The sequence below is a fragment of the Saimiri boliviensis genome, chromosome 15 (genome assembly GCF_048565385.1).
Source record: "Saimiri boliviensis isolate mSaiBol1 chromosome 15, mSaiBol1.pri, whole genome shotgun sequence".
NCBI lineage: Eukaryota > Metazoa > Chordata > Mammalia > Primates > Cebidae > Saimiri > Saimiri boliviensis.
Genome location: NC_133463.1, coordinates 40,704,587 through 40,732,320, shown reverse-complemented (window position 1 = coordinate 40,732,320; position 27,734 = coordinate 40,704,587). Strand labels below are relative to the sequence as shown.

The 27,734-nt window shown below is 39.9% G+C and overlaps 2 protein-coding genes across 3 annotated transcripts in view; one reads left to right on the top strand and one right to left on the bottom strand.

Annotated features, from left to right (window-relative positions):
• Positions 1-20,919, top strand: part of E2F5 (E2F transcription factor 5) — a 38,852-nt gene extending 17,933 nt beyond the window's left edge. Inside the window, exons 2-8 of one of the 2 annotated variants that reach the window (XM_074386914.1) lie at positions 8,568-8,677; positions 9,507-9,670; positions 12,693-12,734; positions 13,975-14,039; positions 15,990-16,257; positions 18,887-18,931; positions 20,150-20,919. In XM_074386914.1, coding sequence (XP_074243015.1) covers positions 8,568-8,677; positions 9,507-9,670; positions 12,693-12,734; positions 13,975-14,039; positions 15,990-16,257; positions 18,887-18,931; positions 20,150-20,259 — 804 coding nt within the window. In that variant the 3' untranslated portion in view covers positions 20,260-20,919. Of the gene's footprint in view, positions 1-8,567; positions 8,678-9,506; positions 9,671-12,692; positions 12,735-13,974; positions 14,040-15,989; positions 16,258-18,883; positions 18,932-20,149 lie in introns of both variants that reach the window. The other variant, XM_074386913.1, reaches the window with a different exon arrangement.
• Positions 20,903-27,722, bottom strand: RBIS (ribosomal biogenesis factor). Its single transcript, XM_010351198.3, has 4 exons — positions 27,586-27,722; positions 24,039-24,155; positions 21,302-21,418; positions 20,903-21,023 (listed from the first exon to the last, which is right to left on the bottom strand). Exons 2-4 carry the CDS (start codon positions 24,150-24,152, stop codon positions 20,952-20,954), a joined length of 303 nt encoding a protein of 100 aa, XP_010349500.1. The 5' UTR covers positions 24,153-24,155; positions 27,586-27,722; the 3' UTR covers positions 20,903-20,951.
• Positions 27,723-27,734: the final 12 nt, after the last annotated feature.

Below are 27,734 nucleotides of genomic sequence, written 5' to 3'. Positions count from 1 at the left end.
TGCCTCATAATGTCTCAGTAATTCTTCTATGGACTTAAAATTAAGAGTAAATAAATTCCAACTGGGGCTAACTGTTTGAAGTAGAAAAATATGCCTTTTATATTTAGTTTTGCCCTTCAGAAGCCTTTTTTTCCTGTCACTTTGTGCTTGACGGTATTCTAAATTGTTAGTGAGTTATACCACCTAGATAAGGGATGTTGGGTTACATTTTGTGATATACCTTTTACGGACTGATGTTTCCTTACTACTTTAGGTGAGAAATTGGATCAAAAATAGTGGTAATAGATAATGCAAATTTGCTTTATCTTGTGCCAGGCACTTTTCTTTATTTTTTATTTTTTTATTTTTTGAGATGGAGTTTCACTCTGTTGCCCAGGCTGGAGTGCAGAGGCGCAATCTCGGCTCACTGCAACCTCCGCCTCCCACGTTCAAGCAATTTTCCTGCCTCAGCCTCCCAAGCAGCTGGGATTACAGGCACCCAACACCATGCCCAAATAACTTTTATATTTTTAGTAGACACAGGGTTTTGCCATGTTGCCCAGGCTGGTCTGGAACTCCTGAATTCAGGTGATCCACCTGCCTTGGCCTTCCAAAGTGCTGGCATTACAGGCGTGAGCTACTACACCCGGCCATGCCAGGCACTCTTCTGTTTCAAATATCATACTCATTTAATCCTTACAGAAACAGTATCTTCACAGTTATCGTACAGATGAGGAATTTCAGGCTAAGTAGCTTGCCCAGGGCCACACAGCTAATAAGTGGGACCTACTCAGGGCCCATGTTCCTAAGCTTTATGCTGTGTTGCTGACAGAGTGATGTTAAATATGGAGGTGCAAATCTCAGTAGTAAAATAAGAGATGCACATTTAATCTTGCTCCTGTTTTAGGAAGTTAATACTTAAGAGAATTTTTTTTCTTTTATTTTCTTTTTTCAGACAGGGTCTCACTGTGTCACCCAGGCTAGAGTGCAGTGGTGCAGTCATGATTCACTGCAGCCTCAACCTCCTGGGTTCCAGTGACCCTCCAACTGTAGCCTCCCAAATAGCTGGAACTGCAGGCATGCACCAACATGCCTGGCTAATTTTTTAATTTTTTTTTTTGTAGAGAGGGGGTTGCTCTATGTTACCCAGGCTGCTCTCCAACTACTGGGCTCAAGCGATCCTTCTACTTCTGGCCTCCTGTGCTAGGATTACAGGCATGAGCCACTGCATCAGCCAAGAGAATTTTCAAAGTATGCAACTGAAAACATAGGCAAGCAATCTCTAGATCAGGCGTCCCCAAACTTTTTACACAGGGAGCCAGTTCACTGTCCCTCAGACCGTTGGAGGGCCACCACATACTGTGCTCCTCTCACTGACCACCAATGAAAGAGGTGCCCCTTCCTGAAGTGCGGCGTGGGGCCAGATAAATGGCCTCAGGGGGGCGCATGCGGCCCGCGGGCCGTAGTTTGGGGACACCTGCTGTAGATCTTAAAAATTTATAGATTTCTAAGGTTCAGCATTATTTTTCTAGTTAAACAGGTACTTTGTCAAATATCTTTTTTCATTTGAATCATCTTAGGTGATTTGAGTAAGACCACAGAAATGAATTTCTTTTTAAAAGCTTATGCAAAGCTTATTAAAAATTATAGAAAAAAGGCTGGGTGTGGTGGCTCATGCCTGTAATCCCTGCAGCTTGGGAGGCCGAGGTGGATGGATCATGAGGTCAGGAGTTCGAGACCAGCCTGGTCAATGTGGTGAAAGCCCATCTCTCCTAAAAATTCAAAAATAAGCTGGGCGTGGTGGGGCGCACCTGTAGTCCCAGCTGCTGGGGAGGCTGAGGCAGGAGAATCTCTTGAACCCAGAAGGCGGAGGTTACAGTGAGCCAAGATTGCGCCACTGCACTACAGCCTGAGTGACAGGGTAAGACTCCATCTCAAAATAAAAAGAAAAAAGAAAAAGTAAAGCTTATGCATTTCAAAAATATTGAGTACAGCAGCAGTTAGTATGGATTGACGAGACTCCTGAAGACTTTTTAAGGAGAGATTCCCTTGTCATAGGGTATTGACTGGGAATTGAAACACACTGCTTCCTGAGGGAGCACTTTGTGTCTTTAAAGTAAGTTATTTATTCTTTCATATTTAGTTTCCTTATTGATTTGGTAGCCCCTACAGACCCATTGAAAACACAGAGTGGCCTTCTCCAGGAACTGTTTTCTGCTTGCTCCCACCTTAAGTAATCTCTCATTTTTCTACCTCTTATAATTTTTTGTATACTTTAGGTACGATTTCATTTTTTAAACCTCATTCTATCAGGTGTTGGTCACAGTCACAGAGCTTTAGACAAGTATGCAATTTTTTGTTACCATTTATTATTTTTGAATAAATAAATAAGTGTAAATTAAGATCTTCCTAGTTTTTTTTCAGGCCATTTTATACACTTTATATGAAACTTCCTGTAGACCATTGTTATTTGAATTGGATATTCATTGTAGTTTCAGAACTTGGAAACTTTTGGGTGTGCACCAAATTTATTTAAACTCATTTGAAATTATATAAGTACATTTGAAAATGTTTTACCACAAATGTATTTTGTGAATATGCAGCTAATGCTAAATTTCACCTGGATCATTCATTAGCTCTGTGAATCTGTTTCCAATATAACAGGGAGAACACCAAAGCTGCCATGAGCATTAAGTTAGATAATGTCTCCGTAAGATTCTATTCCATAATCATCCTGTTACTGCCTTATAAAAGGTTCCTCTTAATCGTGGATTGAAATCAAATATTCTGCATTAACATCTAAAGATATAAATTATTTTTAACAGTTTTTAAAATTAGGTAATAATTAGTCCAAACCGCATCATGGAATAGATCAACATAAAGTACCATATGGCTCAGTTGAAAGCAAGTTCTTTCCATTTTTGCTTTTGTAAAATTCTCATTAAAATACTCTATAAGCACTTTGGGAGGCTGAGGCGGGTGGATCACGAGGTCAAGAGATCGAGACCATCCTGGTCAACATGGTGAAACCCCATCTCTACTAAAAATACAAAAAATTAGCTGGGCATGGTGGCACGTGCCTATAATCCCAGCTACTCAGGAGGCTGAGGCAGGAGAATTGCCTGAACCCAGGAGGCGGAGGTTGCGGTGAGCCGAGATCGCGCCATTGCACTCCAGCCTGGGTAACAAGAGCGAAACTCTGTCTCAAAAAAAAAAAAAAATACTCTATAGGCAATTTTGGAACATCATTTGGGGTCCTTCCCATCTTATTTTCAAGTGGAACTGATTGGTTTTATATAGTACTTTAGTTGTACATTTTTTATTTTGGGATTCTGGCCCACTTCATTGTAGTGTTAGTTTCTGAATCACAGTAGCTAACATGTTGAGTGCACATGTATTTAATTTTGTGATTTTGGAAGACAGCAAATAAAGTACCTTCTTTGCAAATGGGGAACCCGAAGGACAGCATGTTTCCTATTATCGTTTTGACATTAGCCTTTTTAATACAACATTGTGCTCCATCAGAAGAACAACCCTGAGCCAATGAGCCTCTGCTAATCCTGACTCAAATAAAGCTAACAAATAATGTCTCTCCCTACACATAGTTAATACTGGGTCTTAGTGGACTCATTTGTTCAAATGAAGAGATGTGGCCCCATGATTATTAAAGCCATTTGTAGCACTTACGGACTACCTGTCCCAGCTTTCCTGGTTTATTTGTCTGGAGTACCTCTTAAAAACATTGCAAGCTTTAGTTTTGTTCTGCCTATAGACATTGCTTTGTTCACCTTTGGTCATCATATTTTCAGAAAAGGATTTAATATTTGGAGGGGAGATCTAATTCTTTCAGAGGAATACTTTTGTTTTTTCTGTAAAGTGAGTTGATGTGATACAATTAGATGCTTCCTTTATGGCTGTATAGGTAAAATCCTATGAGAGTAAATGTAACCTTTTAGAGTAAATGTGATTAAGACACGTGTACTTATTCAGCAGTTAGAGTGGCAAGCATGGGATGGCAATGGTGACTTGACTGCTTCCCACCTACACCTTGTCTGTACTCAGGCAGTTGTCCAGGACTGGAGGAAAATGCCAAATAATGCTGGTAAGTCTCACTTTAAATTCATGACCACCAACTACAAAGAGGCCAGTACTGCTGTCCAGCATTCCTTCCATGCTACCTATTGTCTTGCTTTTTTATGTGAGTATTTCACATTTTCTCCTCTCCTCTCAACTATTAATAGCTCCCTTCCTTTCTCCCCCATCCCAATGCTGATGAGAGAATAAAAAAATAAAAATCAACCAGAAGGAAAGTCTGACCTTTCTCCCTACGTGGTCTGTTAATATGCCCTGTTATTATCTAAGGCCAATTCCTCACTTACTGAATTCAGATTCCACCCCCACCCCGCCCCCCGCCAACCTATGGCCATCTCTTTAGCAGTTGTCCCTTCTTTCTTCTGTATTGTTAATCATTCCTCTTCCTTCTTTACCAGATCATTCCAATCAGCATACTCACATGTTGAAATAGCTCCCATCTTTAAAAGGAAAAAAGGGGGGAAAAAACTAGTTCTTCCTGGAGACCCCCAAGTTCCCTACAAATATTGCCCCATTTCTCTGAACCTCTTTGCAGCAGAAGTCTTCAAGAGTTGTCTACTCTAGCTTTCCTTTTTTTCTTGAAATTTCTCCATTAAGGCTTTCGGCCCCACCTCTCTGCCAAAACAGCTCTGATCAAGGTCATCCATGATCTTCCCAAAGACAAATCACTGATCAGTTCTGACTTCCTCTAACAGCAGTACTTGACATAGTCACACTTTCTTACATTCTCTTCCCTTGGATTCCAGGACCCCACACTTTCTGCTTTTCCTCTGACTTCAGTGGCAGGTTGCTCCTCATTTCCTAGACTTTAAACTTCCCCAGAGTCGGGTTCTTCAGCCCCCTTCCCTTCTATGCTCACCTTCTATGTCAAACTAGTGGATTCCCTCTTGTAGTATAAAATGTCTGTTCACTAAAGACTACTGAATTTATGTATCTAGCTTGGATCTCTCCCCTAACCCACACACTGTCATGTCCAGTGGTCTCCTTGATTTCTCCCTGCCCAAGGTCAGTTTATTTCCAGTGGCCCAAACTGGTTCCTTCTACAATGTTCCTTATCTGTAATTGCTCTTAGCAAAAACTGAAGTCACTTCTGATTCCTCTCTAGGGACCTGCTCCTTGCCTGCCATACATTCAAAATATATCCAGAATCTTACCATTTTTCACCATCTTCATAGCTACCCACTCCATCCAAGCCACTACCATCTCCTGCATGGATTATTCCATCGTCGTCTTCTTGGCCTCCTTTCCTGTCTTTATCTCCTTTTTTCATTTCCCATCTCGTTATTCTGGCTACACTGGCCTAGCTGCTTCTCCTTGAAGGAGCTAAGCACCCTTCACACTTCAGAGCCTTTGTGCTTGCTGCTTCCTCTGACCAGAATGTTCTGCCACCAAACATTCATAGGGGCCTCCTGCTCCATTCAGATGTTCAAATGTCACCTTGTCGGAGAGCTCTTTGCCTGAAAATCCTACTGATATAGCACCTTACTCTTGCCTGCATTCTCTCCAAACATAATTCTTTGTATATTATTAAATTCCCTCCTTTGAGGGCAGGGACTTTGTTCTGTCATGACTCTATCTTTAAGACCCAGAACCAAGCCTGGAACATTCTGGTGTTAAATTAATGGAGGAAAGTAGTGGTGATGATGGTAGTGGTAGAGATTCATGATATGATTCTGTTAGGTATTAAAGCCCCAAATTATTTAATAAAGCTTTTACAGAATTCACACACAACTTTTTCAAACACTGTGTAAAACAAGTTAGGTCTGTATACACATAGACTTTAACCAATCTTTTTTTTTGAGACAGAGTTTCACTCTTGTTACCCAGGCTGGAGTGCAATGGCACGATCTTGGCTCACTGCAACCTCCGCCTCCTGGGTTCAGGCAATTCTCCTGCCTCAGCCTCCTGAGTAGCTGGGATTACAGGCACGCGCCACCATGCCCAGCTAATTTTTTGTATTTTTAGTAGAGATGGGGTTTCACCATGTTGACCAGGATGGTCTCGATCTCTCGACCTCGTGATCCACCCGCCTCGGCCTCCCAAAGTGCTGGGATTACAGGCTTGAGCCACCACGCCCGGCCTTTAACCAATCTTAAGCACAATCTTACCCACAGTCCGTTTCAACCTGTATTTAATGATGAGGCTGACTAGCCAACATTTAAGTAATACTATGCAGTAGACATTGTGCTAAGATTATCCAGTTTAATTCCCACAATACTTCTTTCATACCATTTTATGAAACAGGAAATGAGGTTTAGTGAGCTTACAATGAGGCCAGCTGAAGATAGGAAGTTTTGGCCCTGGGATTGGATCTCAGTGTGTCTAGCTTCAGAACCTCTTAAGAATGATGGGACTGGCTGGGCACAGTGGCTCATGCCTGTAATCACAGCCCTTTTGGGAGTTCGAGGCAGGTGGATCCGCTGGAGTCAAGAGTTCGAGACCAGCCTGGTCAACATGGTGAAACTCTGTCTCTTCTAAAAATACAAAAATTAGCCAGGCATGGTGGTGTGCACCTGTAGTCCAGCTACTTGGGAGGCTGAGGCAGAAGAATCACTTGAACCTGGGTGGCAGTGGTTGCAGTGAGCCAAAATCACACCACTGCACTCCAGCCTGGGCAAGAGAGGGAGACGCTGACCAAAAAAAAAAAGGGGGGGGGGACTTCTAAATAAAAGCCTCTAGGACTTTTACATATGATCTGTACATGTTGGTCATTTACATATTTACATACTTAGATAGTAAAGTATTTGAGAAATAATGTTTAGTTTTAGAAATCAAGGGTTAAATGTTGTGATTGTTAAGCAGTAATAAACATAAATGATAAATGAGATACCTTTTTAAAACTGAGCTGAAAAGTTAAATCTCATGGCAGTTTGTCTAGTGACCTGGGCTAGCTTTTGTGGTCTGGTTCATACAAACATGTTCTAATACCAAAACCAGTGTGCTGTTGCTATGGCTGTGAATGCTTTTGTGTGTGAGTACATAGATACCAATAATACAGAGCCATGGCTTGGAGTTGTCTGAGTTACTTCTCTAGAGAAAGGAAAGTGAGAAATGAAACCTCAGCTTCAGATCTGTACAGTAAACTTTGCAGTTGTCTATTGCTCTTCATAAAAACAGCCTTGAAGTCAAGAGTAAACATTCTATGAAAGTAGATAAAACAAGTAGAGAATTGCTAAGTACAAGGGAAGAAGATATCAGTGAAACAAACCATGGCTAATCCTACTGTTAATTTTCTGGTTCTCTAGAAGAGACAGTGCCAACTTAGAGTTGGAGAACAAAGAGCCCCACTCTCCAATTTTTCCTTCTTCTGCCACCCTGCTTACTCTCCTGGTCCACAGAGTCATGAATCCCCTTCCTGAGGAAGGCCAGAATGATGACAGTAGTAACCCAGGGGTTTTGGTGGCATATATACAAAAATGGTCTGAGAGAACTGACATTTCACTTAAGATCCCAAACGCCTGTACAGTGAGTATAGCTGTCAGTGGCACCTGCTCCTGGACGAAGGCAGGTCCAGATTGCAAATACTGTGCTGTGCTGGGCTTTTGTAGAAGTCTAGGTTTTTACACAATCAAGTAGTGATGCTCTCTGGAGAGCTGTTAACCAATTATGCTAAGCTAAATCCTGTTTATTTAGCTATTTTAGATAATATGCTGAAAATTGTCAGTAGAGACATATTCATAACTACCATGAATATTAAAATATAGCTCCACAGTCAAAATAGGCTATTGTCTAGTACACTCTGAAAACTTCTCTTTGTTCTTTTGGGAACAAACATCAAAAACGTGAATTGGAACTAATCAGAGGAATTGTACAGTGTTCTTTAATTCATTCATGAGAGCATATATTGTTTTTGTTGATCTTATCTAATGTGAATGCAACAACAAAGTTTTTGTGTAATAGTTGCTAGTACAATCTTGAGCTATTGATTCTGATTTCTTGATTTTATGCTTTGTGTTAGGATGGCATAATTCATTCCTGTGTTTTCATTATGAGTTTTAAAAATACAGATATTTATTTCATAGTATTATGAGTATGCATATAGTTCCAAATATCCCAAATATCTTCCTTATGAAAATAAATTGCTGAAATGTAATTCTTTAAAATTTTAAAAAATAAGTAAGGCTGTCTTTAGATGAGACTGTTTATGAACAGAGAAATAAGATAGGAGGTGACATGGATAGACAATTAGTAGCTCCGCCTCAGGATTAGTCCAGAAGGTGACACAAAGTATTCTTATTGTGTTCTTTTATTTTTGCCGGCTTTGTGTCATGACCTTAATTTCTTTTTCTATTCCAACATCTGCTAGCTTTTAAATGGAATAATTTCTTTGGTATTCGCAGTGTTTGGGAGATCCTTTGAACATGCTCAGCTATTGTCCCCAAGCAACTGACTGGGTCAAATTTAGGATTGGACTTGCTGTGGACTTAATAACCCTTTTTGGCTCTAAAATATGATTTGTCCTTCATTTCACTGTTCTCTTTATCTTTCCTAAACAGGCTGCTGATACTTTGGCTGTGAGGCAAAAAAGGAGAATTTATGATATTACCAATGTCTTAGAAGGAATTGACTTGATTGAAAAAAAGTCAAAAAACAGTATCCAGTGGAAGTAAGTTACAAAGCGCCCTCTTCTAAAACCTTTATTCTACTCCAAGTCTATAAAACTTGACCTTTCCAATGTTTATCTCTCCGAAATCCTCTATTTCACTAGGCCCCTCAGTTTTCCCTGAGCACACCTCTCTGGGCCCCTTTGTCACTCCTATGGTGGGGTGTTCCCTTGCTCTCTTGCATGTTGGATTTTCACTGTTAAAGTTCAAATCTTACTTTCTCCCTCCAACTATTACTCATTTGGCACACATTGCATACTGTCTTGTATTAATCTCTCCCTAACTCTTTACTCCTCCTTGAGAGCAAGGACTACTTTCATAGGAATTTGCACTTTGTAAGTAGCAATTGATTGAAATGCATGTTGTCATTAATTATGGCCTGGTTATACGTTTGAATATAACCAAGAATTTCTGTTCTTCTAATGTGTCCCCTTTGACTATAATTTTTTGTTTTTATTTTTTAGCCAAAATGCTACCAAAATACTACAAAAGTTGTAATTTATTTTACCAGCACCTCAGTCACATCCTGAGACTGCTCGGTGTGACTGTGGAGCACACTCTTTTGGCACCCAGTCACCAACCAGTCTGGTCTTCCAGATGACAAAAAAAAAAAAACTCTAGAGAAGATTGAGAATATTTGTAATTTGGTTGTTCCTATCAATAAATTTTCTAAGCAAGAGGTATGGTGTTTAAAATTTTTAAGGATTTTAGTGCTTGATTTTAAATGTAAAGACTTTTGTCTTGAATATATTACTGTTAGTTTTATTACAGTAAAAATTAAGTAATATTAACAGATCTCATACTGAGGATATTAATTCTCATGTTTTTAAGAGGTGTAGGTGCTGGCTGTAATACTAAGGAAGTCATAGATAGATTAAGATATCTTAAAACTGAAATTGAAGATCTAGAACTGAAGGAAAGAGAACTTGATCAGCAGAAGTTGTGGCTACAGCAAAGCATCAAAAATGTAATGGATGACTCCATTAATAATAGATATCCTTTAAAATAAGTCATGAATATACATAAAGCTTTGGAATATGTATGTGTATGTTATTTCAGTCTGAAGGTCACTTTAACTGTTTTTAGACAATTAAGTTTTATAAGTGAATATAACATTTTAATTTTGTAATTTTCTTATATACTAATATTTTTTAAATGTTACCTTAAGTTATATAGTACATATCCATTAGCATTATTACTGTGTTGCACTGAGGGGGAAAAGAGATTAGTCAACTCTTGGTCTACCTATTCATAGAATGCAGTATGCTAGCCAAAGTGCTTAGGGGATCTGTGAATATTAGAAGCCACTGTTAAGTGCATAAGCATTTAAAAATAACTATACAAGTATAAAATTCAGGCAGGGCATGGTGGCTCACGCCTGTAATCCTAGCACTTTGGGAGGCCGAGGTGGGTGGATCACCTGAGGTCAGGAGTTCAAGACCAGCCTGGCCATCATGGGGAAACCCCATCTTTTAAAAAATTAAAAAAAAAAAAAAAAAAAAAAGTATAAAATTCAGCAGCTCTCAAAGTTTTGAAAAATTTTCATTTAAAGATGAGATATGTGTCCACAATCAATCCTTGATACTTTCCGCCTAATATGAACCCCAAAATAGTTCCCACTGGAGAACAGTGGTCTGTCGTATGTACCTATCATATAATATTGGGGGAAAAACATTATTGATATATCCATGTGTTTCTTACAAACTACTGTCTTCTCTAGAGAGAGAATCTGTGATTCTCTTAGTTTATGAACTTACCTGTACTCTTAAAGAAATTAACCACATTTTACCTTGTAGCACCTCATGAAATTTTGACTAATGTATACAATATAATTTACTTTTCATGTTTTCCATGTATTTGGTGAAGAAGTTCATGATCTCATTTGTTATTTCCTTCCTATGGATCAGAGCCACTCAACTGTTTGAAAACAATGAGAGTTTTCAAGCCGTGTCCTGTGGAGCCTTGAAATTCAAAAGCCATTGATCTATTTTATCTTGGATTTTGCTGCCCTGCTTTACAAGATGCTGGCCACTGCCCATGCCCCAAACCATGATTATGTGATTGTGGGGTGTGTGTGTGTGTGTGTGTGTGTCTGTGTGTATTATGGTATATGGTATTTTGACATCTCATTAAACGTTTCTTGCTGAGGAGAGTGCCCATCATGGGACTAGCCACTTCTTAGAAACAGCAAGAGCTCAGCTACAAGCATGCCTTTGATATATAAATGAACCAGTCCAGGTCCAGACCTCCTCTCTCCCACCCATACACCCCAGGTGGCAATATTCCTCTGCCTTAATTATCCCAGGGCCAGGTACCAGACAACTAGGGACTACCTGCATAGCTTAGAGCCCACCAAATTTATCCAAACTAGGCCAGGCGCAGTGGCTCACGCCTGTAATCCCAGCACTTTGGGAAGTCAAGGTAGGTTGACCCAGGAGTTCAAGACCGAACTCCTGAAGTCAGTTCGAGACCTGCCTGGCCAACATGGTGAAACCCCATCCCTACTGAAAGTACAGACATTAGCCAAGCATGGCAACGCATGCCTGTAATCCCAACTACTAGGGAGGCTAAGACAGGAGAACTGCTTGAACCTAGGAGGCAGAGGCTGCAAGGAGCCTAGATCACACCACTGCACTCCAGCTTGGGCAACAGAGCAAACTCCATCTCAGACAAACCGAAATTATCCAAACCAGCTAATGGTAAAGTGTTCGCCCCACCCTGCATTTTTTCCTCCCACCCCTGCCACCCACGGAGTCTTGCTCTGTCACCCGGGCTGGAGTGCAGTGGTGCAATCTCCGCTCACTGCAACTTTCACCCCTCTATCCCCTCCACCCTGCCTACCCCCCGGTTTAAGCAATTCTTCTGCCTAAGCCTCTGGATTATCTATGATTACATGCACTCACCACTATGCCCAGCTAATTTTTGTATTTTAGTAAAGATGGGTTTCACCAATTCTAGACTAGACTTTCTAGACTAGACTTCTTTTTTTTACATGTCCATGTGTGGCAATCCCTTTGTGCATATGATCAGGCTGGTCTTGAACTCCCTACCTCAAGAGATCCATCCACCCACCTTGGCCTTCCAAAGTGCTGGGATTACAGGAGTGAGCCACCACACCTGGCCACCCTGCATTTCTTTCCCCAAGGAAACCCCAATAAAAGCTCTGAGCTTCTGCTTTCCCCTCACTCCTGTCTTCTGCCTCCTGACAACCTTGGTGTCTTAACCACATGGCCCTGAGTAGCCTACCTTGTCTCCTGTCACTAGGACCTGTGAGTATAATAAACTTTGTTTTTCTGAGCTTCTCCTCTAGTGGCCAGACTGGACTGACCATTTCATACAAGAACAAAAAACAATGATCCCAGAAGATCCTTGATGTGGAAGCTGATCTGGTTGCTGATGGCCTTCCTTTCCCCATCCATCCCCTTCCCCCAGTAGCGCTTGCCTCTGTGAAGAATGTGTACTGCTTTCCATCTCTCTCCTTAGGGTCCTCAAATGTTACAAAAATCGGGATGGCTTCTTCTAAGAGCAAAGGATGGGAACTCTTTTGATTGTCTTTGCCTTTCTAAACTAGACTTCTTCTTTTTTTTTTTTTAATGTTGTTTTACTCTTGTTGCCCAGGCTGGAGTGCAATGGTACAATCTCAGCTTACCACAACCTCTGCCTCTGGGTTCAAGCGATTCTCTTGCCTCAGCTTCCTGAGTAGCTGGGATTACAGGAATGTGCCACCAAGCCCAGCTAATTTTGTATGCTTAGTAGAGACGAGGTTTCACCATGTTGGCCAGGCTGGTCTCAAACTCCTGACTTTAGGTGATCTGCCAACTTCAGCCTCCCAAAGTGCTGGGATTGCAGGCGTGAGCCACCATACCTGGCCTAGACTTCTTTTTTAATCTGTCCATGTGTGGCAGTCCCTCTGTGCATATGGTGATTTAGTTATTTTGACCTTCAGATGTATTATCTTTACTTTAAATGCCTAGGGCTTGATATAAATGTTGTTCCTTAACTCCTACGACAGCACATTTTCCTATGTAACTCATGAAGACATCTGTAATTGCTTTAATGGTAAGTACCAGCAGACTTTTCCTTGCATTCTTCCTCTCAGCCTATTTAGTGTAGAGTGATTCAGAATTCCCTGTGTCCTCATCCTGTCATTATTTTCAGAAGTTGTGGACATTGTTCTCACTCCACTGTGCCATGTATTGATAGGCTGCTTTTGTTTCTGTTTTCATGAGAATAACTGCTTTTCACAGTGTTCAGTTCATTAGCTCCACTGGTAGGGATCAACAGTGTGGGGGAGGGGAAGGGAGCAGGGGCAGAGGGGAGGTGAAATCAGAGCAGGATTAAGCAACTTTCAGTGTCACACAGTCACAGAGTTAGTGACCAGACTTGAACTAGAACATGGTTCTCATCAGCACTGTTTATGAAATTATATGCAGCAAGTATGCTGATCATAAATGAAACCCAGAGAACCATGAGGAAAGAATGACATGAATCCGTCTTATAATCAGGAAACCTATTCCAATGCAATTTGCTGCCCTGCGTTTTCTCCTTAAAATAACAGTATCGTGTTAATAACTATAGTTATTAATGTAACTAAAATGGGGGGATGTGTGTCCCAAAATGATAACACAAGTAAAATGAAATCGTGCATATTTAAATGTATGTGTATTATCCACCTGTTAAAAAAATGTCTGCCAAATACCTCATCAAGTAGAATCTGACTTTCCGTGTAAGCCTATGTTGGGAATATGTATGAGCCTATTGCTCTATTTTGCCACTGTATTTCCTGAGTTGTTTAAGGAAGTTTGGAGAGAGTTCGTTAATCAGCAACTCAACAGAGATCTGTTGTAGAATTTGGCTTCAAAAATAATACATTCACTTAAGCTCAAGATTTCACTGTCTCATACCTAATCTCCAGTATCCTCAGACATTTAAATAGTTCTAGTAAACAGTGTTATTTCACTGAGGCTAAAGGGTTTTAGGAATCTGAATTTACAGGAGTCTTAGTGAAAGCAAAATCAACTTGAGCTGAATTTGTTAATGAGAATCATACAGCTAACCCTGGGTATTTTACCCAGTTCTAAGAGCTACTAAAACATGTATTATCTCATTTAATCCTCAAAATCAATCCATGCAGTAGGCTGTGTGTCTCTCACTATAGAATTAAAAACCAAAGCTCAAGGTCACCTAGTTTGGGATTGAACCAAACCAAACATCCTAATTCCGGAGCCCACACTCTTGCCACTGTATTCCATGATCAACAGTATTTTATGTAACTTTTTATATTTATTTTTTTAACCAGGTGATACACTTTTGGCCATTCAGGCACCTTCTGGCACACAGCTCGAGGTACCCATTCCAGAAATGGTATGTTGGGTAACTTTTACGTAAGTGGGAAAAATTAATCTACTGTCTCAAGAAGGACAAATGTATTTTCTTTAGCTGAAATTGAGCTAATTGTTATGTAAACGCTTTTGAGTTACTCTTTTCAAGTTTTATATTTGAAAGTACTGAAGGCTGGGCGCAGTGGCTCACATCTGTAATCCCAGCACTTTGGGAGGCTGAGACGGGTGGATCATGAGGTCAAGAGATCAAGACCATCCTGGTCAACATGGTGAAACCCCGTCTCTACTAAAAACCAAAAATTAGCTGGGCATGGTGACACACGCCTGTAGTCCCAGCTACTCGGGAGGCTGAGGCAGAATTGCTTGAACCCAGGAGGTAGAGGTTGCGGTGAGCTGAGATCATGCCATTGCACTCCAGCCTGGGTAACAAGAGAGAAACTCCGTCTCAAAAAAAAAAAAAAAAAAAAAAAAAAGGAAGTATTGATACCTCAATTTGTATGTCTTTAATACCTTGGTAAAATTATAGAACTAACTGAATCATAAATGATTTTTAAAGATTACTGGGCATACCCTTAGTCATTTGTTGATATCGTTTAGCTCAAATAGTCAGATTTTAAAAAGTAATCGAAATGCTTTAACAAGTGATTTTTGTTTCATACAAAAACGAAAACTATTATGTAAAATTATCTTCAGGCTATGTGAATAAGGTGTGTATGAAACAAATGAATATTGCCTTTAGACTTGGGCCCTAACCCCAAGATAATCTATCCCCAAGTAATCAAATAATTTAAAATGATTTAATATTTTGATTAAATAATAATTTTAGTTTGAATATTTCAAGTTAGAAACAACTAATGATATGGCCAATAATCTATAAAAGTCAGTTAAAGTGACCACATCTACAACTGGTATAAAAATCACCAGAGCCGGGTACGGTGGCTCACGCCTGTAATCCCAGCACTTTGGGAGGCCGAGATGGGTGGATCACGATGTCAAGAGATCAAGACCATCCTGGTCAACACGGTGAAACCCTGTCTCTACTAAAAATACAAAAAATCAGCTGGGCATGGTGTTGCGTGCCTGTAATCCCAGCTACTCAGGAGGCTGAGGCAGGAGAATTGCCTGAACCCAGGAGGCGGAGGTTGTGGTGAGCCGAGATCGCTCCATTGCACTCCAGCCTGGGTAACAAGAGCGAAACTCCGTCTCAAAAAAAAAAAAAAAAAAAAAAAAAAAATGCCACTAAGGAAAATGTTCAATGTAAATATCAACAGTCAATTCCTTAAAATTAGGTCTTTTACAAAACACTGTCTGGCTTATTAAGTCAGACATTTATCGACTCTAAGCTATAAATGAGTCTCATGATTTTAGTTTTCAGATTCAAATTTTTTAAAACAAACTAATTTGAAAGTTATCTACTTCCTTCTCCCACCCCCCTTATTCAAAAAGTTTACATTTAGACATTTGTATTACTAGAGTCAAGCCTCAGGATTCAGATTACTTTTTTCAGCTGGAGGAATGTTACATTTATTTCTCTGTAGGAGAAATTAGTTGTCTTTATGCTTGCAGATGGGAAAAAAAAGAGTTTGATTTGTGAAGCATATTGAAATGACCACATCTGTAGTGGCCAACTCCAGGGAATAGAGTTCCTGTATATGGAAAATGCCTCGAGCAGTGCTGGGCCCTCACATATATAGTTACACATGGTAACAATGGATGGTTGCCAGAATTCTATAACAGAAAGTTTTTGATGATCAGTATCTATGAAAAGCTTGTTGTTTTAGAAACTAGTGGTTTAGGGACATCAAAATTACATTCTACTCTAGGTCTCTACTTTTATGTTTTGACTTAATGACTTTATTGTGTTGTGTGAATTTAGTAAGTCCATAATAGCTCTGCCTATCTTATTTTACTGTCTCAAGTTAGCTAGAAATGTTAATAATTATATATTTGTTTATACCCAATAACTTCAAAGGGTCAGAATGGACAAAAGAAATACCAGATCAATCTAAAGAGTCATTCAGGACCTATCCATGTGCTGCTTATAAATAAAGAGTCGAGTTCATCTAAGCCCGTGGTCTTTCCTGTTCCCCCACCTGATGACCTGACACAGCCTTCCTCACAGTCCCTCACTCCAGTGACTCCACAGAAATCCAGCACGGCAACTCAAAACCTGCCTGAGCAACATGTCTCTGAAAGAAGCCAGACTCTGCAGCAGACATCAGCTACAGATATATCTTCAGGTGGGTTCAGAGCCTTTCTTTTGTAAATCAGAAAGAGAGAAATATAAATACAGGTTGGATATCTCTTATTTTGCCACCAGAAATGTCCCAAGCACTTTGGACATTTTGGAATATTTGCATATACATAATAACATATCTTGAGGATAGGACCAAAGTCTAAACACAATATTCCTTTGCTTCATACACACCTTATTCACATAGCCTGAAGATAATTTTATACAATAGTTTTAATTTTTGCATGAAACCAAGTGTTGACTGTGGCTTGACTGCAGTCTATCACAAGGTCAGGTGCGGAATTTTCCATCTGTGGCATATATAGGGATGTAAGCTTTTATGTGAAGTTTACTTGGTAAGGTTCTTTCATCGCTTGGTAAGTCTAGGATAAATTAGTGAAATATGTTCCAACTACTTTTAAGAAAAACCAAACTAGTATAGACCACAGTAACTTACACCTCCTGCTTCTCCATATTCTTTGTTATGCTTTCTATTTGGGAAGCTCAGTTTTATAGAAGTGATAAATGGTCCCAACTCCAATTACATTGGAAATCTTGCTTTCCTCAATTGTTTCATCTATGAAATTATAAAAAGCTAAAGCCTTTCACACTGGGTATCAGGAGTAGAGAGCACAACTCTTAATTCCGCAATACCGTATTGATACCAAATAAAGGGAGCATAGTAGGTAATCTCTCAGTGACTACTGAATGAATGAATTGTGCCACTATAAATATCATACTGTAAATAATTTAGAACTATATTGTATATAATCCAAATTGTTTATTTTACCTCTGGGATGTGTCTCACTGCTAAAATGGGAGTTCACAAGTTAAAAGGGACGCTAACGAGATCTAATTGGACATGGAATTTCTTAGCTTCTTTTTGCCCACATCTACTCCTTTCCTTCCCCTATAAATATGTCTATACTATAGGCCATTGGGATGCACAATAGAAAATGTAGTCCTAGCTGAGTGCGGTGGCTCACACCTGTAATCCCAGCACTTAGGGAAGCCAAGGCAGGTGGATTACCTGAGGTCAGGGATTTGAGCCTGGCCAACATATAGTGAAGTCCCGTCTCTACTAAAAATTAGCTGGGTATGGTGGTGCACACCTGTAGTCCCAGCTACTTGGGAAGCTGAAGCAGAATTACTTGAACCCACGAGGTGAAGGTTGCAGTGAGCTGAGATAGCGTCACTGTACTCCAGCCTGGGTGACAAAGTAAGACTCTGTCTCTCAAAAAACAGAAAAAAAATTTAGTCCTTAAAAGCTTATAATCTAATTAGAATGTAAAGCAGGCAAGCTTTACATCATTCATCTTAGACACCATTAATACATGGGCTTCAACTAATATTTTTAAAAAGTGAGCATTCAGGTTATATGGTTTCATATTTGGAAATCCTAAGGAAAGTAATTTGGGGCCACAGTAGAGCAGGCCTTGAATTTCAAGTTAGTTAAGACATTTATCCAATAAACCAGTGAAGATCTGTGACCAAGGAAATAGCACAATTAGCTATAATGGTGTGCACAGTAGTAATATGATTAGGAAAGATGCTTTTTGCCCTGGCAAACAGAAATCAAAGGCGATGGATATTGTAGATGTTTGCAGTTATGTATATGGAGAACACTAGAGCTAAACCAAGGGCCAAGTATGGTGGGGCTAATGCCTGTAATCCCAGCAGTTTGGGAAGCCAAAGAAGGTAGACCGTTAGGGTCCAGGAATTTGAGACTAACCTGGGCAACACACCTATCGTTAAAAAATTTAAAATTAGCTAGGCATTGTGACATGTGCCTGTGGTCCCAGCTACTAGGGAGGCCAAGGTGGGAGGACTGACCTGGGAGGTCAAGGCTGCATTAAGCCACAATAGCATTACCACACTCCAGCCTGACTGACAGAGTGAGATCTTGTCTCAATAAAAAAAGAGGCTAAAACAGTGATTACAGTGGGATTGGGAAGAGAAATAATGAATGGATTAGACAAACACTGTTAGGCAAAATGACGTTTGGTATGTAAGATCTGGAGATAAAGTTAACAGGAGGAATGGAAAGTGACACTGACATTTTAAGGTTGAGTAACTCGGAGAATTATGAAACTAGGGACTGTAAAACTGAGTCGGTTTTGGTAGAACGATGACGAGTCTTTTTTGTTTTTTGTTAAGTTCTCACCTTGTCTGCCAGGCTGGAGTGCAATGGTGCGATCTTGGCTCGCCACAGCCTCAACCTCCTGGACTCAAGTGATCCTCCCACCTCGGTCTCCCAAGTAGCTGGGACTACAGGCATGCGCCACCACACCCAGCTAATTTTTTTGTATTTTTTGTAAAGATGGGTTTTGCCATATTGCCCAGGCTGGTCTGGAACTCCTGAGTTCAAGCGATTGGTCTGCCTCAAAATGCTAGGATTACAAGCATGAGCCACCACACCTGGCAGATAATGAGTTTTTGGTCTTCGTCTTCAGTTTGGAAGTTTAAAAGTAATGCCAGGCACAGAATAGGTGCTCATGAAAACAATCTATCCACAAAGAACTTGTAAATGTGCATCTCACTCAAACTGCTGCTGTGACTACTTGTACTTAAATATAAGTACCTTTTACTGTTAACAGAAATGTAATGAAACTTTATCATATTACTGTTTCCAGCAGGATCTATTACTGGAGATATCATTGATGAGTTAATGTCTTCTGATGGTAAGTGGGTTAAAATTTTACTAACTCATTCATCAGTAATGCTTTTGTGGAATTTATAAGAGAAACATGATTTAAAAGAAATGAACGTATATTTGCCAATTCCTTTACTATGAAGATTCATGAAAATTCTCCCTTAATACTTACCGTAAGTTATAGGCATCCTTTAGAATTTATTTTTCTTTGCTTGCATTTTGAGGAAAAGGAATCCATATGGGGATGCATCTCTCCTTCAGTGAAAATAAACTGTTGGTACTGTAGCCCTTTCCACTCCTGAAGGATCTGGCCCAAGAAGAGTAAAATAACTTGTCTAAATCAGCAGGTGATCTGAACACCTGCGTTTGTAAATACTCCTACCCTGGCCAATTTCAAGCTGCCAATGTGAAGTCACAGAATTAGTATTAACATTAACCACGCTGTCTTCTAACCTGAAAAATTCTGAAATACCAGTTAGCTACAATATGCTAATTACTTTAATAATTTCTCTCCTCTCTAAGTTCTTGGATCAGAGTCCTGGTTCCTAACAAACATAGTAGAAACCTACCAAGTGGTAGCAGATAAGTTAGCAAATGTTGTAGTAACTAAAGGTGTAGTAAACATATACGTAGAAGCAGAGAACATCAGCACACTTCATAAGCCCAGTTCATTCTTCTGTTTGCAAAGTGGCAAACAAAACACTCTCATTAGTGTTTTTTGTTTTTTTGAGGCAGAGTCTCCCTCTGTCACCCAGGCTGCAGTGCAGTGGCATGATCTCAACTCACTGCAACCTCCACCTCCTGGGTTTAAGTGATTCTCCTGCTTCAGCCTCCCAAGTAGCTGGGATTACAGGCGCCCGCCACCTCACCTGACTAATTTTTTGTATTTTTAGTAGAGATGGAGTATCACCATGTTGGCCAGGCTGGTCTTGAACTCCTGGCCTCAAGTGATCGCCTGCCTCGGCCTCCCAAAGTGTTGGGATTACGGGTGTGAGCCACTGCACCTGGCCTCATTAGTGCTTTTTAGTCATATTATCTTAGTGACAAGTTCAACCAATGAAAAATTTGACTTCTATTTCTCAATCTAATATCAATAATCAATGTATCAATTGTTACTAAATGAGAATCTTTCAAAATATGCATTACACAAGTCTTTAATTTGGAATGATGTATTTGATAGTATTCTGTTAAAGATCATTAACCATATGTAGAAACCATCTTTAACACTGAATTTTTTTGTTTGCAGTGTTTCCTCTCTTAAGGCTTTCTCCTACCCCCGCAGATGACTACAACTTTAATTTAGATGATAATGAAGGAGTTTGTGATCTGTTTGATGTCCAGATACTAAATTATTAGATTCCATGGAAACTTGGGACTGTTATCTACCTCTAACTGTGTAACATTTTAGACTTCTTAATAACCTAAGTATTTAAAATAATGAATGTAACACCTTTTTAGTTCACTGATTCTGAAGTGTTCTTCCCTAATACTTTCTTTACTTCACAAAACTTCAACCATAAAAACATAGGGCTCTGATTGCTTTAAGGGATAAGTGATTTAATATCCACAAACCTCCCCACTCCCAAAAGTAACTATGTTCTGGATTTCAACTTTTCTTCTAATTGTGAATCCTTCTGTTTTTTCTTCTTACAAGAGGAAAGTTAAAGGACACTACAGGTCATCAAAAACAAGTTGGCCAAGGGCTCATTACTTGTTTGTCTTATATTTTTACTGCCACGAAACTGCCTGTATTTCTGTATGTCCTTCTATCCAAACAGACATTCACTGCCACTTGTAAAGTGAAGGATGTAAACGAGGATATATAACTGTTTCAGTGAACAGATTTTGTGAAGTGCCTTCTGTTTTAGCACTTTAAGTTTATCACGTTTTGTTGACTTCTGACATTCCACTTTCCTAGCTTATAGGAAAGACCTGTTTATGTAGTTTGTTTTTAAAATGTGCCAATGCCTGTACATTAACAAGATTTTTTAAAATAAAATTGTATAAAACATTTAATTTATTGGTCTTTGTGGGGAATCACTACTGTTTTACAACTGAGCCATTAATTTTGTAGCTTCATCAACATTAACTGGTTTGCTTTCATGACGCTGCTGAGGAATCTGAAAGGAGAAAGACTATTTAAAAATGCAGACAACAAGCAAAATGACTTACATAATCTGTTATCCAATTTAATTTTTCTAGTCATACCTTTGGAAGTAGAACAATTAATCTGTATATTCAGACAATGTTTTAGAGACTGGATATGCTATTTACACCATAGAGCCAAGTATACTAGAGAGCCAAGTACTACTAAAAATTACACTCAACTTACAGGCTTTGAAAATTTATTAGATTTCAATTTGCTAGCCATAAAAAAAAGCAAATGATTTCTGCTTACCAGTTCTTTCTGCAGAGGTTCAAGTGAAAGGCCTTTTGAGAAATGTGCAAGTTCCTTTTGTACATCTACAAAAGCTTTATTTACTCTGTTAATTTTTTCTTCGTTCGTAATGTTTATCTTTTAAAAAAGAAAAAGAAATTAATCTATGATATCAAAACATTAAAGATAAGATACATTAAACCTTAACCCTGTTAAATCTAAATCTAAAAACTCTTACCAACAAATTAGGGATAATTCACTCTAAAATCCTTATAGACTTATTGGGAAATTTTAGACAAAAGGTTTTGGTTTTTAAAAAATGGGATTTATGTGGATATGCCTTGCACTTCCTGGTACAGAAGGCCAAAATATGTGACTGTGATATTGTGAAGATATGTGTGTGTGTGTGTGTATGTGTGTCTTCATCCTCATTTTCAGTCAAACAGCTTTTTAAATCATTCTATCAAGAGCAATAAGAGTGTCTTTTGAATGCTAATGAGTTGGCTGGTAGCTGGGAGTCTCTGGAAAGCTTCAGGATGATGGCTGATCAGATAAAAAACACAGGGTTAGAGGATTAGGACTTTCTGTTCCAGGGAGAGGAGTGGGGATAAAAGTTAAGCCCATCACTAATGGCCAATGATGTAATGAATTATGCCTACATAATGAACCCTCCATAACATCTACAAAAGAACTGGGTTCAAAGAGCTTCTGGATAGCTGAACACATGGAGGTTCCTAGAGAGTGGAATGCCCAGAGAGCAGGGAAGATCCATGCTCCTTCCTATGTACCTTGCCCTCTGCAACTCTTCCATCTGGCTATGCATCTGCCTCCTTTGTAATATCCTTTATAATAAAATAAACTGGTAAAAGTATTTTTCTGGGTTCTGTGAGCTGCTCTAGCAAATTAATTGAACCCAAGGAGGGGGTCACGGGAACCTTTATTTATAGGTGGTTGTTGAGAAGCACAGGTAAAACATCTGGGGCTTGCGATTGTCACTGGAAGTTGCGGGGCGGCGGGGCAGGGGTGCTTAGGACTCAACTCTCAACCTGTGGAATCTGATGCTATCTCCAGGTCTGCAGTGTCAGATTTGAAATAAAGACACCCAGCTGCTGCTTGCTGAAAATTCATCTGCAGAATTGTTAGGTGTGGGGGAAAACCCCCACAAATCTAGTATCAGAAGTGTTGAGTGACTGTAGGAGAGTGAGAGTAAGAGAAACTGAGTTTGCTTTTTCCTGTATCCTTACAGTGACCAAAATCTTTCTAGGCTAAAGTGAGGTCATCCCTCATCTAGACAAGAAATCTGGATCAAATACTTTTAGTGCCTTCTACCATAAGTACATCTCTGAATCCTTCCTTGACCTTCTCATCACAATGGAAGTCCCCTGACAACAGCTTCCCTTGCAGTCCTCCTCTTTTGAGTGTAACAGGTAGGGGTGGTGCTCCTGTTCTTCACTGCTGCTGCCAAACAATTTCTCCTTCAAAACCCTTACCTCGGCCAGGCGCGGCGGCTCAGGCCTGTAATCCCAGCACCTTGGGAAGCCAAGATGGGTGGATTGCCTGAAATCAGGAGTTTGAGACCAGTCTAGGCAACATGGTGAAACCCAGTCTCTGCTAAAAATACAAAAATATTAGCCGGGCATGGTGGCATGCACCTGTAATCCCAATTACTTGGGAGGCTGAGGCAGGGGAATTGCTTAAACCAGGGAGGTGGAGGTTGCAGTGAGCTGAGATTACGCCACTGCACTCCAGCCTGGGTGACAGAGTGAGACTCCATCTCAAAAAACAAAAAATTTTTACCTCCTTTTTATGCTGCCTACCCATAGATCTCTCTCTTGTACCTCCTGTCCAAATAAAATAATATTCCTCGAATACACCAAGCTTTTCCCTAGATCAGGGCCTCTGCACTTGCTATTTTCTCTGCCTTGAATACACTATTCCCAATACTTCTAGCTCTTTGCATTGCTAGCTCTCTACCATTCTAGTCTTGGTTTCCATGTCAACTATGAAGACCATCCTATGTAAAATGTCATCCCCAAAACTCCCATCACTTAATTTCATCCTTAGTATTTATAAAATAATCAAACTGTTCAAATAAAAGCTTAACTCAGCTAGCTCATGAAAGTTGAAAGATAAAATGCTAGATTTCTATAGACTATTATACTTAAACTGAGTCCTGGAGAGCTGACTCCACCTACTACCGAAACTTAAAAACATTTTCTTAAAAATTTTTCTTAAAAGAATCTAGTTAATCTTGATGAAGAAATTTCTCAAGTATTTTGAATATAAACAAAGAAAAAAAAAGAAAACTTCAAATTGTGCATTTCAATAAATATTTTAAATCTTCATTTTACAGGTTTTTATCTGAACTGCACATGTCTTCAGAGAGATAAGAATTACTGAGGAGAAAAAGAATAGGTGCTCACTGACATCCCTGTCTTGCCTCTATTAACATATTTTTTTATTTGAGTTCAAAGATAAGAACTGTTTACCATACTATGGTTTTTAAATGAGTTCTATGCCAGTAAAACTATTAAATTGAAGCTTCACACATTTGTAGTTAAAATTTTTTTTCTTTTCAACATTTGTTTTCAAGAAAGGGGTTTATTTCTTCGTTTTGTTTTAGACAAATGCTTGAAACCATCCTTACCTTTCTAGGAAAAACTAAGAACCTTTTTAAAAAGCAATAGCATACAGTTGTTCAGTAGTTTACAATGACACTTTGCTTGTAAACAATGCAGAGTGCTTAACTAATGCTCACCTTCTTAAGATTAGTGGTAACTGGTTTTGCTTTGTTTTTAGCCTTAAAGTTTTTTTGGCTGGCTATGTGAAATACATTCCTGGACTTCGGCCCTCTTAATTTGTTTTTGGCCATTGTCTAGAAAAGAAAACAAATACAATCAAATTGCCCACATTTATGAACCGTAAGTCAATTTTAAGTTTTTAAAGGTACCAATTAAATCTAAGAAATTCCATCTTATTATTATTTGTAAAGTTGATGCTTATGTTATTTCTATGTTTTTCACTCCTACTAGATTTTCCGCTCTTTGAGTACAGAGTATGTATCTAATTCTTCTCTGTATCCCCAGTACCTGGCCTCTAGGAGGCATCCAATTAATAACCGCTGGTTGAATTATTAATATCATCAACACAATAACTGCTATTCTCAGCAGTACCTCACTACCCATCCCTCTACATACTACTATGCTATTCTGGTTCCTATCATTCTTTAGAGACTGATCTGTCTCCTTCTTGACTTCTCTTTTATTCCTTTTTACTCTCCCTACTTTCTCTCCTGTGCATCCCATCAAAATCAGTCCTTAATCCTTCAGTTCCTACCTTCCTCTCTCCCTCTTAAATTATTTTTATGACTTCCATATTAGCTCTATGTGAATGGCTCTTGCCTTGAAATGTTGGATATTGTCTTTGCTACGTAGCTAGAGATGCATTAAGCCAGTAAATTTTACCTTAAAACCTCTCTCAAATCTGCCTTTAAAAATGCATATGAGGAAAAAATTTTAAAATATTATCACGTATTGAGCTTTTATTATATGTACAAGCACTACACTGATGTGCTTTTAACTCATGTACTCCTTACAACAATGTTTTGTAAGAAGTACTATTATCCCCATCTTAAAGATTCAAATTAAAAAACTGATGCAAGCGCTGGGCGCGGTGGCTCAAGCCTGTAATCCCAGCACTTTGGGAGGCTGAGGCGGGCGGATCACGAGGTCAAGAGATCGAGACCATCCTGGTCAACATGGTGAAACCGTCTCTACTAAAAATACAAAAAATTAGCTGGGCATGGTGGCGCGTGCCTGTAATCCCAACTACTCAGGAGGCTGAGGCGGGAGAATTGCCTGAACCCAGGAGGTGGAGGTTGCGGTGAGCCGAGATTGCGCCATTGCACTCCAGCCTGGGTAACAAGAGCGAAACTCCGTCTCAAAAAAAAAAAAAAACCAAAAACTGATGCAAAGAGAACTAATTTGCCCAGTGTCACACTGTCAATAACCAGGAGATGCCAGGACTAAGAGCCAGGCAGACTAGATCAGAGATAATGTTATGTGGTATTGTACCTCATGTATAAATACAAAAGCTATACAAAAACATGGTATAGTATTGCTTTGTTGAGGACTGGGTTACTGCTGAAGTCCCTAAATCCATGTGTTCAGACCACTGTTTGTCAAACTATGCCCATGGACAAAATCAGGCCAAGCACCTGTTCTTCTAAGTAAAGTTTAACTGGAGGCCAAGCACAGGTGCAGTTGCTCACACCTATAATCCTGGTGAGGAAGGAGACCCAGGCAAAACTGTAAACCCAAAACCCTTTCATATGTGATTCCTAAAACTGTAAACTCAAAACCTTTTCACTGTAAACCAGAAGTCTTTTCACATGTGATTCCTAAAACTGTAAACCCGAAACCCTTTCGTATATGATTTCTAAGGCTGTAAACCTAAGGTTCTTCCACGTGTAATATCTAGGGTATAACCCTTATGTAAAGGCAGAACCTCCCTTTGTTAGATGAGCTGAGTTTGGACAAATTACCACTCAAGGCTCCCGGCCGTAATAATTAACTCCTTCCTTTACCATTTGGTGTTTGAGGACTCTATTTCTTGCAGCTGCTTCTGCAACACCAGTACTTTGGGGGTGGATTGCTTCGGCTCAGGGATTCTAGACCAGCCTCGCCATCGTGGCAAAACCTTGTCTCTACTAAAAATATAAAAATTAGCTGGGCGTGGTGGCACACACCTGTGATCCCAGTTACTTAGGAGGCTGAGGCAGGAGAATTGCTTGAACCTGGAGGGCAGACGTTACAGTTAGCCGAGATCACACCACTGAACTCTAGCCTGAGTGACAGAGTGAGACTCTGTTTCAATTAATTATTTAAAAATAAATAAATTTTAATTGGAATACAGTTATGTCCATTCAATCATGTGCTGCTATGGCTGCTTTCCTGCTACAACTATGACCCACGATGTCCAAAATATTTACTGCCTAGCCTTTTACAGAAAGTCTGCCAACCCCTGGCTTAAGCCATCTGCACAGTGGCTATCTGGCACCGAGCTATGCCATCGACCTTCCCAAAGTTAAAAACATTCAACAGCTCTCCCACATAAGGGGCAACATTCCTTGGCCTGGCATATTATTGGCACGCTGAATCTACCCTAAATCTGCCAAACATATCTCTTGCTATGCCTCTATAAACACTGCTCTAGCCAGCCTGGTCTAACTATTCTCTTGCACAAACACCTTGAACATTCTTCCTTTTTTTCCTTTGCTCAGTCATAGCCTTGACTGAAATTTGTATCTTCCTTCTTACCCTTGCTCCATTGTGAATACTTAAGGAACTACTTAAAAGAAACAGCAATGCTTTTGAACCCCAACAGTATTCCTCCTACTTAAAGAATGCAGAAAATACACGATTATTAAAAGAAGACACAAAAAACAAAACACACATAATAAAACTCCTCAAACCAAGTAATCCAAAATCATTCCAGGCCGGGTGCGGTGGCTCATGCCTGTAATCCCAGCACTTTGGGAGGCCGAGGTGGGTGGATCACTTGAGGTCAGGAGTTCGAGACCAGCCTGGTCAACATGAAACCCCGTCTCTACTAAAAAAATTAAAATTACATGGGAGTGGTGACATGCACCTGTAATCCCAGCTACTCGGGAGGCTGAGGCACGAGGAGGCAAAGGTTGCGGTGAGCTGAGATCACTCCACTGCACTCCAGCCTGGGCGACAGAGTGAGGCTCAGTCTCAAAAATAAATAAATATTAAAATAAAAGCATTGCAAGAGTAACCAAAATCCAATCACTCATCTAGTATATATTAATCAATTGCTACATGCTAGGTGTGGTAGAGAACTTATATTTAATACATAAAAAATATATATGGAACATAGATAATGACAAGATATATACGGAACATACGCAGACAAGATCAGTGTTATATTGAACATGACACTACCTATCATATACACACGGACCATGCGCAGGCAGCATACAGTGGAGTTTACTAGAGCTGGAGACCTGAGCAAGTTTCGTGGATAAAGTAACACACTAGCGGGGGTGTGGGAGGGGAGGGAAGTTATCTGACAACCACGTGGAAACTGATCAGGAAGGACACAGCCCATAACTGAGACTCCGTCAAGAGACGAAGGCCCAACAGGAACCCGGGTTTCGGGCCTGCTACCCGGTAAGGCTACCTGAGGCAGAGCGCGACCAAACCGACACAAGGTCTGCCCAAGCTAACCCTGACCCCTACAAACTTCTCGCCAGCTTTCAAGAAAACTTATTAAACTCTCACTGGGAATTCAATACTTGCGTGCAGCTTCTTAAGCTCTAGGTGACGCCATCCGGCACGTACGGCGTCCAGGAAGTTCCGGAGAGAATGAACCAGTCAGGATTCCGCTCACGAAACGTAGCCCCGCCCACAAAGCGTAGTTCCGGTCCACC